This window comes from Stomoxys calcitrans, chromosome 4 (genome assembly GCF_963082655.1).
Source record: "Stomoxys calcitrans chromosome 4, idStoCalc2.1, whole genome shotgun sequence".
In the NCBI taxonomy this organism is placed as follows: Eukaryota; Metazoa; Arthropoda; class Insecta; order Diptera; family Muscidae; genus Stomoxys; species Stomoxys calcitrans.
The window spans coordinates 35,223,860-35,240,070 of record NC_081555.1 but is presented as its reverse complement, the minus strand read 5'-3'; the positions used below and the strand labels follow the sequence as shown (position 1 = coordinate 35,240,070).

At 35.1% G+C, this 16,211-nt stretch overlaps 1 protein-coding gene across 2 annotated transcripts in view; it reads right to left on the bottom strand.

The window, feature by feature from the left end:
- Positions 1-220: 220 nt before the first annotated feature.
- The window catches only part of LOC106089068 (small conductance calcium-activated potassium channel protein), a 965,076-nt gene continuing 949,085 nt past the window's right edge, over positions 221-16,211 (bottom strand). The window contains exon 16 of one of the 2 annotated variants that reach the window (XM_059367773.1): positions 221-1,255. In XM_059367773.1, the coding sequence (XP_059223756.1) occupies positions 1,231-1,255 (25 nt within the window). In that variant the 3' untranslated portion in view covers positions 221-1,230. Of the gene's footprint in view, positions 1,256-14,550; positions 14,712-16,211 lie in introns of those variants that run through there. The other variant, XM_059367771.1, reaches the window with a different exon arrangement.

The window sequence follows — 16,211 nt, the reverse complement described above, 5'->3', positions numbered from 1 at the left end:
AGAATTGCGCCCTCTAGAGAGAAGTTTTACATGGCATAGTACCTCACAAATGTTGCCAGCAGGAGGGGAAAACCACCGCTGAAAATTTTTCTGATGGTCTCGCCAGGTTTCGAACCCAGGCGTTCAGCGTCATAGGCGGACATGCTAACCCCAAGCGCTAGGGTGGACTCCTATGTATATTTCCGATAAATTTTATTAATATACTATATGGGCATGAGGGGATTCCAGGGAATGAGAGGGCGGACGAGTGCACCAGAAGGTGTTCGTCGGGGTTGCTGACGTTCAATAAGAGGTCGATGAGTACCTCGACAGGGGTCATAGGCTGCATAGCGGCGCTCATGGGAATACTGCACAATGACTTCTGTAGGAGTTGCCTCGATGAGGATAAAGGGGAGACTATTGAGCACTTGATGTGTTCATGTACGGATCTGCAGGGACGTAGATTCTCCTTTCAGGGGAGCCGTTTCTTCTGTGATCTGGGTGAACTTGAAGGTGACGTACCTCTGGTAGGTCTCCTGAGATTTGTTGAAGAAACAGGATGGTTCCGATGGGGGCGTAGGTACATGCGTGATTGCATGAAGATGAGCGTTTCTTCACCCCCCTCTCTGGTTTTTCATTCCTCCTGTTTTTTCTTTTATTCGTGTATAACCTCTAGTTCGAGGTCTCTTTTCTCTTGCCTTTCTTTCTAGGGTACTAGAAAGAAAGGCAAGTGGGCACTCAACATAACCTAACCTAGCCCTATATATTACTATGTCTACTTTGTGACCTCGAAGATGGTGTTTAGTTTGTATCATACACATAAAAGTAAGTGACATCTACTGTAATTAGAATAGCCAGGTGGTGCTTAGTTCATTTTTGCAATCTTTTTAATGTAGGGGGGGGGGGGGGGATGGGTGATTCCTCAAAGGTTTCGCGCTTAAGACTTACTCATAGAGAGGTGATGCATAACCAACACTGTGTTCATCAATTCATGAGTAATTGCTTCATTTGTAAATCAATTTTTTGAAGTTTCCTTATTCTATTTTATTAGTTATCTCAATAATTTATTTGAAATGTAACACCCTTAACGTTCATATGCTTATTTAGTCTATTGTGCGTCATAATTGAATGTGCGTATAAAGTAATTATGTTAATACTAAGTTATAACCTTAATTGCCTCATTATTAGTCCAGGTTTGGTGAAATCTCAACGACTTAAACTTTGTGCCAGCTCAGTGCCTGGATGGACACTCTAACGTTTGAATGAGCGTTGTGGCCTGATAAAAATGAAAAATATTTAGTTAAATGTTAATATATTCTTAAATCATTGACTTGTACATTCAAGGGGGGCAAGTGGTGCGTTATTTTTTATTTTGTTTGAGATAAAATAGAGTTGCCATTGAGTTTTTGAGAAAATATCCAAAAAATCGAAGGAATTTTATTTAAATACAATAAGAAATATATATTGTTGTAGGGTATATAAACAGCAAAAATTTATTTATTTAGTGCATATAAATTAAGGAAAAGGCTGTTATATAAGCAATATATATATGGTGAGAGACATTATAAGACATTTGGGGTTTGCAATTGCTTGAAAGTTGTATGGACATTTTTCGAAGGAACCTTTTTTGGTGATGATTTTTAATAGGGAATTATTTAGTTGAGACATTATTTGGATATTAAGTTTTCTTTGGATTGTTAAATATCTGCCACCAATCGTTTTGTAACATTGAAGTTTTTGGGGTTATGAAAAATATGCGACCGTTTTCAAGTTTGCAGCGTCTTGGTTACAAAAATTTATTTTTTCGCTTATTCTTTTAGCAATTTCCTAAATAAAATCTAAAACCAATTTCAAAATTAGTTTGCTCAATAAATTTTAAAATTGCATATTACAATCTGACGAATTTATTCACAAAACTTAATAAAGTCTTAAAATAGGTTTCTCTGACAGCTCTATAAACGAAATCTGTCAAATAAACCTATTTCAAATCCACATTACATTTTGAGAATACAATCTTTAGGATGTACTTTTAACATTTGCGGTAAATTGTGTCTTCAAATTATAACTTTAAATCTTGACGCTGTTTTTGTTTGTGCAAATCTTTTATTAACAAAATGTGTTGTTGTGTTTTAAAGTGGAAAGTGATTTTAAGGTGTGTATAAAAATGGACGCTTTTGTATTGGAATACAAAATATGTACAAAATGAAAATTGTAGATACAAAAGAAAACATGTAACGGAAAGAACAATATTCTTGTGTTTATATACATAAGATATTAAATTTGTTATAAAATTATTATAAGCTCTGAAAATTCAAAAAGGGGCATAGAATGAAATAAGCCTAGAAAATTCTTGTTTAAAAATTAATAATTTATCAATATTTTAACTTTAATCCCAAATTCCTTCCTTTGGACCACCATATTCGAAAGCTGTGCGAGTGAAATCTAGGTAAATGTGGTCACATGTACAGCGAACAGACAACAGGTGCCACAAACATAGACTGTGTCTGTCTATGGCACTATTTGAGAGTTTTTGACTTTCCAACGCCGGAACCATTATTAGCATCGTGTTTTATGATTATAGAGGTGGTATAGAGCAGATCTTAGAACATGCGTAAATCTGTTAAGATGGATTAAAGAAAGACTATTTATCCAGGGTCCAAGTTCTACACATCTAAACCTCTGGCAAGAGGAGAAATTGTGTGCGTACTATTTTAATGCATGGAACCTATGTTGAAATATAGTCACATTTTAATTTTGCATAACTATTGAATAGAATTTGGTAAGAATTTCTTACGATAGAACCTAAATTGCGGCTACTAGAGCCTTAAAGGCCATATCATATGAAACATATATGTGAGGGCTACATATATCTAAATCTGGACGGACTTTGATCAAATTTAGCACACGTAGTAAGACGTCAAATAAAACACCTCGCAGTAAATTTTATAAAGAAATGTAATTTCGCACACGTATTGGAACGTCAAATAAAACATCTCATGCAAAGTTTTGTAATGATCGATCCAAAATCGTGGCATCTATAGCCTTCAAATGCCATATTGGATGAAAGATGTATTTATATGAGAGCAATATCTAAATCTGAACCGATTTTTATGAATTTAGTATTGGGCTACTAAATGAAACATTTTGTAAAGATCGGACTAAAATTGTGGCTTCTACAACCTTAATATGCCATATCGGATGGAAGATATATATGGGAGTTATATCCAAAACTGAACCGATTTTTATAACATTTTGCACACATATTGGAGCGTCAGATAAAACATCTTATACAATATTTTGTATAGATCGGACTAAAATTGTGGCTTCTATTGTCTTCAAAGGCCATATTGGACGAAAGATATATATGGGAGCTATATCTAAATCTCAACCGATTGTAATGGAATTTTGCACACGTATTGGGACGTCAAATGGAACATCTAATGCAAAATTTTGTAAAGATCGGACCAAAATTTGGGGCTTCTACAGCTTTAATAGGCCATATCGGATGAAAGATTTATATCTGAGCTATATCTAAATATGGGCCGATTTTTTTCAAAATCAATAGCGTTCGTGCTTCGATCAAAAAAGTGACTTGAGCAAAATTTTGTGACAGTCGGACAACAAATGCAACCTGTACCTTGATTACAAGAATACATGGACAGACAGACGGACATAGCTAAATCCAATCAGGAGTTGATTCTAAGCCGATCGGTACACTTATCAATGGGTGTACTTCGTCTCCTTCTTAGTGTTACAAACAAATGCACAAAGTTATAATAACCTGTACCACAGTGGTGCAATAGGGTATAGTGTACTACTATATAGTGACTACAATGTTATATGGTACTGCTTCACACTCATTCGGAACTTAATGCAATAAATACTAATTTTTATACCCACCACCATAGGAGGGGGTTATATTAATCTAGGCATTCCATTTGTAACACCTCGAAATATTGATCTAGGACCCCATAAAGTATATATATTCTTGATCGTCTCGACATTCTGAGTCGAACTAGCCATGTTCGTCCGTCCGTCTGTCAAAATCACGATAGTGGTCGAACTCGAGGAGCTAGTCGCTTGAAATTTTGCACATATACTTTATATTGATGTAGGTCATTGGCGATTGCAAATGGGTCAGATCGGTTCAGATTTGGATATAGTTCCCATATAAACCGATCACCCGATTTGACTTCTTAAGGCCCTGGAAGCCGCAATGTCCGATTTAGCTGAAATTTTGCACACAATGTTCTGTTATGACTGCCAACAACTGTGCGAAGTACGTTTCAAATCGGTCAAGAACCTGATATAGCTCTCATATAAACCAATATCCCGATTTGACTTATTGCGCCATTACAAGCCATTAAATGATTTGGATGAGTCGATTGTTGTTTTTCACGATATTCTTAAGTGTTGTATTCAGAAATCTGTTCTTGCTTAAAATAATAACAAACTGATCAACTTGAAAAATAGACAAAATCAACTACGTAAAAAGTGTAATAAAACTGATACTGTGATGGGTTTTTCTAAATACTCTGTTGGACGCTCTGAATATAACATCTGCACTAAGAATTCATACAACACATCAAATAAAGGGGTTTTAAAAGGGATGCTACGAAAGTAGACCAATAGGGATAGCAAACGACGCTATATTTTTTGCCGCTCTTTTGACATTTCTCTTCAGTAAGGTTTGCCATTTCATGAGGGATAGATATACGAGTCAACAACGAGTCGAAAATAGTAAAATTTACTACCGATATTCGGAGTCAGTGGCCTCAACGTTAAGAGTGATACGTCCAAGGCTCATTTTTGACTGAATAGCTTCGTCAATAAGCAAAATATGCGTAATTGGTCAGACAGCAAACCACACGTACTCCATAAGTCATTTTTGCATCCCGAAAAAAATTGCGTTTTATGGGCCGGCGGTGTCATTGGGCCGTACTTCTTCCGTAATGATCAAGACCGGCACGTTACTGAGAATGGTAATCTCTACCTTTCTATGATAACAGAAAATTTTTGGGTCCAATTGGATGATATGGACTTGGAGATATGTGGTTCTAACAGGACGGCGCCACAAGCCACACAGCGATTGTCACAAGCAATTTATTGGAAACCAAGTTTGGACGTCAGCGTGTTATCTCACAAAATGGTCCAGTCGATTAGCCGCCTTTGTAAAGCGATTTGACGCTGTTAAACTATTTTCTGTGGCGCTACGTAATGTCTATGGTTTATGCCATAATGAATGAACTTCGTACGAATATCGAACGTGAAATTACAGCAGTATCGGCTGATTTATGCTTGAAAACTGTCGAAAATTGGGGTTAGTGTTTGGACTTCTGCAAGCGTTCCCGTGGTGGCCATGTAACATAAATCGAGTTCCATATATAATGGCATTGAATGTACTTTCACAGAATTAAAGATTTTCATTGATACCCATAACAGTTTTTATACCCACCACCGAAGAAGGGGGGTATATTCATTTGGTCATTCCGTTTTCAAAACTTCGAAGTAACCATTCCCGACTCTATAAAGATTATTATTCTTGATCGTCTTAAAACTCTAAGATGATCTAGCTACCACTGTCCATCCGTCTGTCTGCCTGTCTGGTACACTCTTAAGAATTAAGAAATTAAGCTGAAACTTTGCACAGATTCTTTCTTTGTCCACTTTGTCCATTGGCAGGTTAAGTTCGAAGATGGGCTATAACGGACTTTATCTTGATTTAGGCCCCATATAGACCGATCTGCCGATTTAAAGTCTTGGGCCCATAAATGGCGCATTTCTTGTCCGTTTCCGCTTTAATTTGGGACAGTGGGTTGTGTTAGACACTTGTACGCCTTTTGGGCTCAGATCGGTCCAGATTTGGATATAGCTGGCATATAGACCCATCTCTCTATTTAAGGTCTTGGGTCCTTAAAAGGCGCATTTATTTTCTGATTTCGTTGAAATTTAGGATAGCGAGTTATATTAGGCCCTTCGATATTCTTCTTGAAGACGGTTCAATATCTCGATTTAATGTCTTGCCCCATAAAAGGCGTATTTATTATCCGATTTCGCTGAAATTTGACACAGTAAGGCTTTTCGACATTCGTGTCCCATATGATTAAGATCGGTCTATATTTGGATATAGCTGTCAAAAAGACCAATATTGAACCAAGATTGAATACTGACTTGTATTTGTTAGACCACTCAATGTTCGTGCCGAATTTGGTCCAAATTGGCCCATATTTCGATATAGCTGCTTTGGGTGCATAAATAATGTATTTTTCACCGCTTCTTTACATATATACCTAAGGTAGTGGGTTTCCAAAGTTTTTTTTGTAGCGTGGAGTTCTTTTTCACAAATCTACAAGGCTACAAGAGGTAAGCATGTCCGCCTATGACGCTGAACGCATGGGTTCGAATCCTGGCGAGACCATAAGAAAAAATGTTCAGCAATGGCACACCGTTCGGACTCGGCTATAAAAAGGATGCCCCTTTCATTGAGCTTAAATTTGAATCGGACTGCACTCATTGATATGTGAGAAGTTTGCCCCTGTTCTTTAGTGGAATATTCATAGGTAAAATTTGCAATTTGTATACACATGGTTTTGTGCAGTTGTGTTGATATGAACGTGGATGCTGGAAAGACACTAAAGACAGCTTGAAGGTCACTAGAATGAGGAGTTGACACATGAAGAGATGTTGTACAGCGGGTTGCTGTTGTTATATTTTGTTGTGGTAAACTTAGATTTCACAGGAATTGGCCTGTGTGTTCTAAGCTTATATTCCTCACGGGACTCACGGAGACACCGGAATCTTGGAATAACGAGGTTGATCGAAGGTTTATCATAACGGAATTTATGGTTAAGGAAGCCTTGAGGAGCTTAAAACTATTTACGTCACCCGGACCTGATGGAATATTTGCGGCGTTACTACAAAAGGAGGCCGACTACCTGGCTCCTCATCTGGCCACCATTTTCATAGCGTGTGGAGGACCTGCAATTACTCCAAAAACCTGTTGTTTATACCCAAGACCGGCAAGGCAAGTTATGCGAGACCATAGAGTTATAAATTCGACGAACACATACTATTGTTATAGAATGTTATAGAATTTATAGAACTACTATTATTCAAATGTACCCACTCTAATGTATCCCCATCAAATAATTTGTTCTCTTATAATATAAGTACTCATGTTATTATTTTTATTACATTTTAATTCTTACTCTCTCGCTCCAAATCATACTCACTTACTCTCTCTCTCTCTCTCTCTCTCTCCTAATATTGTGCTCCAACTATCCCCATCTTTCTTCATCCACTCCCACGCTATTCCCTATCTCTTTCTCTCACATAAAATTTGTTGTACTAATTTTATTCTTATTACTAAGCTCATTTTTAAGCCATAACTTTTGATCTCAATCAATGTAAGTAGATATAAGTCACTGTCTTTTTTTCTAAAAGGCAGTTCAAATTTAGAAGTCTTTGGATAAGTTTCCACTAGAAATTCTTTATTGTGTTTAATTTAATTTAAAAATAAAGTGATTTTGTGAAACTAAAAAAAGGTCTTTTTCTGAAAAGAAAGGGACTTTACTGGCGCAGTCGGTTTACGGACTAAAACTAAAAAATTTACAAAAACTTTAAAACGTTTTTGAAAAAGTGACATGGAAAAGTGAAAAAAGTGTTTCGCATCATGTTAGAATAAAGGAATTTCTTTGCAAAATTCCAGAAAGAATTAAAGTCTTCAAAAATTGCAAAAAAAAAAAAAAAAAAAACAGAAACTTTAAGATATCTATATTAAAACTGTGACAACTATTATTAGAAATTTAAGAAAAAAGACTGAAATATCGATAGAGTGAAAAAAAAAACTGCAACACCTTTATATATGTATGCTTGTGTCTGCCAACAACAAAAAACCCCATAATAAATACTTAAAGAAAAACAAGATTGGCCTACGTGACAAATGCACAAAACCTAACAACAACAAAAAAATATAGATCAACGAAGGGCAAGCATCATCTCCGCTCCAAAAGCCCCACCACCCATCTTTACACCATCAACCCCACCACGCATTATTTGCTGTGCAGCTTTTGTGGGAGCTGTACTTGTTAATACCTAACACCTAGAAGCAACAATTTAAAAAAAAAAAAAAAAAAAAAAAAAAAAAAAAAAAAAAAAAAAAAAAAAAAAAAAAAAAAAAAAAAAACAACAATAACAATTAGACCAAAAGCAAAGCTCATTGCTGGCTCCAACTATAAGCGGTGAACCCCAAACAAAGAGGGAGAAGGAGGAAAGCAATCGCCATGGCAACCTACAACATATTTGACTTCCTAAGCAGCGTTCCAGAGTTCGACGGGAAAGCAGAGGAGCTGTCTCTCTTCATAAGGTACATAGAGGAGGTTCGACAACATGCTGAGACCCCCCAATTAACTCTCTTTGATTTAAAAATTAGACATAAGATTATTGGTAAGGCGAATATTGCTCTTATAAATAATAATAATCCAATGAACTGGGATGAAATTAAGACAGTACTTAAGAGTAATTTTAATGTAAGTGAGAGTATTGAAGGTCTAGTTAATAAGATAAAAACGGCTGAGTTTAGGTCATCTATTGAGAGTTTTTATGATTATATTATAGGTTTATTGACAAAATTAAATTTGAAGGCCAGCGTAAGCGGCAATGAAGGGTGGTATACCTGTGAGAATAATGAGAATATGGTTTTGAAAATATTTATAAGTAAATTACCCAATGAGCCAAAGCTAATTCTGAATGCTAGGAATCCCAATAAATTACTACAGGCAAAAGAAATTCTAATTGAGACTGAGTATTTTTACAAGAATTTTAATAGGAAAATACAAAAACCTGAGACACAGCCTTTGTCTTCGAGTAGTACAGATAGAGCAGCGAGCTCCAGTACACGTTTTTCTTCCAATAGTGGTTATAGAAATAATAGATCATCCTACCAGAACAGTTCACAATCAAGGAATTCCACTAACAGACCCGACAATTTTCCTCGAACGAATCGATTGAATACTGATTCCGGTGGCGGTTTTCACCAAGAAGATAGAAATGCCGATGGTCAGACTCCTATGGAACTAGGGGTTGTTGGACCATCAAATTTTCAGTTTACAGCCGAAGATCTCTTCCCTATATAATTGTAGGTACTAAGAGCATCCCTATTAAATTATTAGTAGATTCCGGCGCTGTGACATCCTTGATAAGAATGGGGTTGTTTCATAAAACTTTTCGGACAGATCTTCAAGGCCCTATAATTTTGAATACGATAAATTCGACATCGGTAACCACATCAAAAATTACGATTCCATTGTTTAGGGAATTTAATAGACCAGGTGCAAATATTGAGATGTTGGAATGTGATCTTAATGGGAATTTTGATGGTATATTAGGGTGTAATGTATTAAGGCCATTACATGCTAAGATAGATTTTGAGCAAAATATATTGAGAACGCCTAATGCAAGCATTCCCTTGGTATTTGATACGGTTGGTCATGAGGAGCCACGCGAGGATGATGAACATTGGTTCGATATAAATTTTCGAAAGCCCGAGATAGGTCATTTGACTGATAGATTGGAACTTGACCACTTGAATGAGGAAGAAATTTCCGAACTGTTAACAGTAATAAAAAGGTTTGAAAAGGTTTTTTATATAGAAGGAGACAATTTGTCTGCCGTTAGCAGATTTAGTCACAGAATACCCACTTTGAACGAGATTCCAGTTTATTCAAGAACGTATCGATTTCCGGAAATACATAAGGGGGAGGTAGAAAGGCAAATTAAAGAAATGCTTGATTCTGGCATAATTAGGAAGTCATCTAGCCCTTATAATGCTCCCATCTGGATTGTGCCTAAGAAGATAGATCATTCAGGAGAACAGAAATGGAGAGTAGTTGTAGACTACAGAAAATTGAATGATATTACGATTAGTGACAAATTTCCTATCCCAAATATGGAAGACCTGTTTTCAAAATTAGGAAATTGTTTATATTTTTCGACACTCGACTTAGCAAAAGGTTTTCATCAGATTCCTATTCATCCTAATGACAGGCATAAGACAGCTTTTTCTACTCACATGGGTCATTATGAATTTACGCGAATGCCGTTTGGGTTGAAAAATGCACCCGCTTCATTTCAACGTATGATGAATGAAGTTCTACATGATTTTATTAATAATATTTGTGTAGTATATCTTGATGATATACTCATTTTTTCGACCTCTCTTCAGGAACATATTGTTTCCCTACGTAAGATTTTTCAGAGATTATCGGAACATAACCTCAAGGTCCAGATCGATAAATGTAGTTTTTTTAAGCGGGAATCCGAGTATTTAGGACACATTATTACACCGGAAGGGATAAGACCAAACCCCTCGAAGATTGAGGTAATCCAAAAGTTATCACTCCCAGATACTGTGAAGGGTATACGATCATTTTTAGGTGTAACCGGATTCTATCGCAAGTTTATAAAAGATTATGGAAGGATCGCATTGCCCATGATTAAATATTTGAAGAAGGATGCTAAAATCGATGTTAACGATTTTGAATATATGGACTCTTTTAAAAAACTAAAGCTCTTGTTATGTCAGAGCCCAGTATTATCATACCCAGATTTCGCAAAGCCTTTTGTACTGACAACTGATGCTAGTAATTTTGCTTTAGGCGCGGTTTTGTCCCAAGACGGTCATCCTATAGCCTATAGTTCTCGAACTCTTGATAGGCATGAATGTAATTATAGTACGATAGAGAAGGAATTATTGGCGATTGTGTGGGCTACCAAGTATTTTCGGCCCTATTTATTTGGGCGAAAATTCAGAATTCAGACCGACCATAGACCCCTTGTCTGGCTGAGCTCGTTGAAAGAGCCTAATATGAAGTTACAAAGATGGAGAATGCGTTTGAATGAGTACGACTTCGATGTCGAATACATAAAGGGCAAAACCAATCAGGTGGCAGATTTTTTGAGTCGTGCTGATATAAATGGTCTCGAGGAGGTAGATGAGGACAATGCCGGAATATCGTCTGATTTAGCCACAATACATAGTGGAGTGGAAGACTTAAATGATCACATCGAAATAAGCGAATTGCCGTTAAATGTTTTTAAATATCAGATTGTGGTGGAAATAGGCAAGAAAAATAGGTACCTGGAGGAGACTTTGTATGACAAGAAACACAGATTCACATTAACGATACAAGGATACCACGAGGAGACTATTTTAGAAATGCTTAGCAAAATATTACCCGAGCGTGGTAAGATAGCACTCTTCTGTCAAAATTTTGAAATTTTTAAATATATTCAAGATACTATCATTCGATATTTTTCTAATGCCTCAGGCATACGATTTTACATGTGCTCTCGATATCTCAAGGATATTTTTGATAAGGATATTTTGTTAGATATAATCGATAAGTATCATGGAGATAAGAATCACCGAGGGATTCAGGATACTTATATGGAGCTAAAGAACATTATTTATTTCCCCAATTTGAAATTGGAAATCCATAAGTTTATAAATAATTGCACCATTTGCAATATGTGCAAATACGATCGACATCCAATTAAGCCTAAAATGTATTTAACGGAGACTCCGATTAATTCCAATGAAGTAGTCCATATCGATATTTGGTTTTCAAACAAAACAACAACGTTTTTGACTTGCATTGACAAATTGACTAAACATGTCTCAGCTCATTTTTTGACGGACAAAAATTCAGTAACCATTGTAGAAAAGTTAAGGGAGAGATTTTCGACAATAGGTAAGCCTAGGAAAATAGTAGCCGACAATGAGTTTAACACAGCCTTCGTGAGAGATTTTCTAAATTCCGAACAGGTCGAATACCATTTTACTTCGCCAAACACACACACAGGAAATTCTGATATTGAGCGATTCCATCTGACATTAAACGAGCACATGAGGCTATTTAAACTAGACGGTAAATATGGTGATGTAGATGATAAGACCTTGGTATATAAGGCTATTCAAATTTACAATGATACCGTTCATTCTGCTACAGGCCATAAACCAACACATCTGATGCACAATAAAGATGACAAGTCCATATGGAAGGAAATTCACGATAAGATTGTCGAAGATAAAAGAAAACGGACTGAGAAGTTGAATGAAGGCAGAAATGACTGTTCAGAATTTGGTGAAAGGGAATTTGTAAAAAATCTTGGCTTTCAGAACATAAAACAGAAGCCAAAATATATAATAAAACAAGTTAAGGAAAAAGGAGTTCGAAACTTCATAGATGATAAAGGTTGTAAACGCGATAGGCAAGTAGTAAAGAGACGCTTCAAATACCAAAACGAAGTTGAGGATATTAACTTTGATAGGAAGCTAACCGGAAGAGATTATTCAAGGAAAAAAATGTGATAAATTTAATTTTTTTTTAGTTTTTTAAGTATTTCAATTTTTCTTATTTTTTCTATTTTTTTAACTATAATTTTTGTGTAAAAAAAAAAAATATATATTTGAATTATATAATTGATTTGTTTAAGTTTTACTTCTTTTTGTTGTTACTTTTTTTGTCATATTTTGTTGTTTGTATTATTTGTACTTTTGTTGACATACATTCCAGGTGTAATGTACAATCAACGTGTGGGGGAGTTATAAATTCGACGAACACATACTATTGTTATAGAATGTTATAGAATTTATAGAACTACTATTATTCAAATGTACCCACTCTAATGTATCCCCATCAAATAATTTGTTCTCTTATAATATAAGTACTCATGTTATTATTTTTATTACATTTTAATTCTTACTCTCTCGCTCCAAATCATACTCACTTACTCTCTCTCTCTCTCTCTCTCTCTCCTAATATTGTGCTCCAACTATCCCCATCTTTCTTCATCCACTCCCACGCTATTCCCTATCTCTTTCTCTCACATAAAATTTGTTGTACTAATTTTATTCTTATTACTAAGCTCATTTTTAAGCCATAACTTTTGATCTCAATCAATGTAAGTAGATATAAGTCACTGTCTTTTTTTCTAAAAGGCAGTTCAAATTTAGAAGTCTTTGGATAAGTTTCCACTAGAAATTCTTTATTGTGTTTAATTTAATTTAAAAATAAAGTGATTTTGTGAAACTAAAAAAAGGTCTTTTTCTGAAAAGAAAGGGACTTTACTATAGGCATACAGTCCTATAAACCTTACGTCCTTTCTACTCAAAACCATGGAATGCATTGTGGATTCCATGATAAAGAGTAGGACACCCAACGAACTGCTTAAATACAAACAGCATGCCAATGTCAATGGAAGGTCGGTGGAGACTGCCCTGCATGAGGTTGTGCATAAAATAGAAGAATTCTTCGATGACAAGACGTACACACTGGCGGTATGCATTGACATCGAGGGGGCGTTTAATAATGTGCGGAGCGACACATTGATTCAATCCTTAGACCAGTACCGGGTGGACAGGGTCCTTAGAGACTGGATAAACCATATACTAAGGAACAGGTGGATAAATTACGGGTCCTTTGACATAAACATAAGGGAGAAAGTTGCACAAGGCACGCCACAGGGGGGCATTTTATCGCCACTCTTATGGGTGACCACCATAAATGACCTATTGTGGATGCTGACAGAGGAGGGATTTGATACCGTCTGCTCTGCTGACGATGTTAGAATACTTCTTAGGAGTAGGGATATGAACCAGCTATGCAGAAGGGCCGAAAAGGCCTTGCATATGGCATATGACTGGGCTATACCCAGGGGACTCAATGCTACCCCAGAGAAGACAGAAATATGCCTGTTCACGAGGAAAACCAAGTTGGGCCAATTTGACGCACCACGTTTTTCAATGAAACGATTTCGATATCTGACAAGGTCAAATACTTAGGAGTGATCTTGGATAGAAAACTGAATTGGAAGTTTCACATTCAGGAGCGTATTGATAAGGCTCACAGATGTTGGACACTATGTAAACGGGCCGTAGGCTCGAAATGGGGTCTGAATCTGAGGATAGTCTACTGGCTCTACAGAAGCATGATTAGATCAATACTTACTTACGCCTCAGTAGTTTGGTGAACTGCTGTGGAGAAAAAGTGCAACATAAGAACCATACAACAAGTTCAGAGAACATGTTGTTTTGGGATCGGTGGAGCGACGAGGATCACGCCCACTAGGGCAATAGAGACAATTCTGCATATCCAACCCAGACATACAGATTTAATGTGACATGAACCAACTTAGGAGAGTGGTATTGAAAACGATTAGGGATTTTGTAAGTAGCACGAAATTCCTAAATTAAAATTTCCTTTTTAGAGGTTACTTTATAGTTTTTAGAGTGTACAACATGCCGATTACTGGCTAAGGTGTATGTCCATAGCGACATGGGGCGGATCAATATCTGCATGCACCCTTTTTTTTCAATCTAACCTAAGCTTATATTCCAGAGTCCAACAAGCCATGCAGTCTGTAGCTGTAACGGGATGACTGATAAAAGTTGCCACAATATCTTGAAGAGTGTAAAATTAAAATTGACTATCTTCCGAAAGAATCTAGAAGAAATGCATTCAAATTAATGCATCAAATAAAACAGAACGCAAGTTTATTAATGTAGAAATGTATATCGGACATTTTGCTCTAATTTTGGGCACGGGTGTTAGCACAGCACTATTTCTAGATGATTTTTCATATCTTTGCGGCCAAAAATTGTTTTTTCCTTTTGCCTTTTTAGATTTTTGTATACTGGGTGGGCAGAAACAATCAATAAATCGCACAGCAGCCTAAGGGAAAAACAATTGAATTTCAGTAACATAATAAACAGCGTGTTTTATTTATTTAAATAACGAGTTTTTTGTTTTGTCGAATTTTTGGTTTTTTAACTATAAATATTTACAGAGCCTTTTTTTCGTGTATTCTAGGATTTGGTTTTACTTATTTCTTGTAGTTGTTGTGTGGTATTGTTCTCTCTATATCTAAGGACTGTATTTATAATGTATCTAAGTGTGATTGACTATTACCATTTGTATGTGTTTTTCTGGGTGTATGTAAATTGAATTTTGAAGAAGCCTTTTTTTGTGGAGATTTGTATTTGTCCTAAAAAGTTGAATTTGTTTTTCATATATGGTATATTTTTTTTGGGTTTTTTTTAAGTTTTTTGTTATTTGAAACTATTTTTTGTTTGAAATTAATATTTCAAATTTATTGTTGAATTTTGTCGTTACTTAACTAAAAGTTTTATTGTGTTTGTTTGGTTTTCTTTTTTTGGGAAAGGTAATTTTTTTGAAATTTCCTGTTGTATTCGCTTTTTTTTGCTATATTTTTGGTAATTTTTTTAAATTTTTTTCTTTTATTTTTTTTTTGGTTTTTTTTATTGTAAATTATATATGTATGCAAGTCTTTTTTTATACATTTTATCTAATAAATAAATGTATATATTAACATAAATACATAATAATATACAGTATAATTGTCATGTGTGGTTGTTGTTTTAGGAGAGGGCTAGTGATAATTAATAACAATAATAGTTTAATTATTTGTTGTAGATATTGTAATTAAATTATAACATAATATAATTTTTTTTTATTTTACAATAATAGAAATAAATGAAAAAGTTATATTGAAAATTTATTTTTTTAAATCAACAAGTTTCTTTAGAAAATTTTAATATATTACACCGTGTGTTTCAACAAAATTTGAAGGTTTTTTTTAATTGTCAAGTTTTAGCAAATCATTTTGATGTGCTGAATAGAATGGCAATTTTTCTTAAATCATACTTATTGTGCTAAAACAAATATTAAAATATATAAAACTTGAAATAAAATTGAGTTGTGATTTTCCATCACAAACGAATTTTGAAGAAATTTGCTACAAAAAACCAATTTTAGTCTTCTATTGAAATGATTAAAACTTTGTTTACAATGATCACTAAATCCGGATTTTAGGCCTTTTCGAGATTTAAATGCTAAATCCTGTGTTTTTTGCACGATTAACCATACAAAAACAAATCCCATTTTTGCAGGATTTATTTTTAAATCCCAAATAATACCGATTTCATGGCCGAATAATCGAAAAAAGTACGAAAATATGCAACTGTTCTTAAGATTTGTGTGAGTGTTGTGTGATATGCACATTCATGTATACGTATGTATGCTTGTGTATGTCACTTAAATCCCCAAAAAACGCGGTGTAAACTAAAAGGATTTGGTTTTGGATTTAGTTAAATCCAGATCATAAAACGTGCTATAAAATGTATTAATTTGTAACATAGGACCTTAAAATGT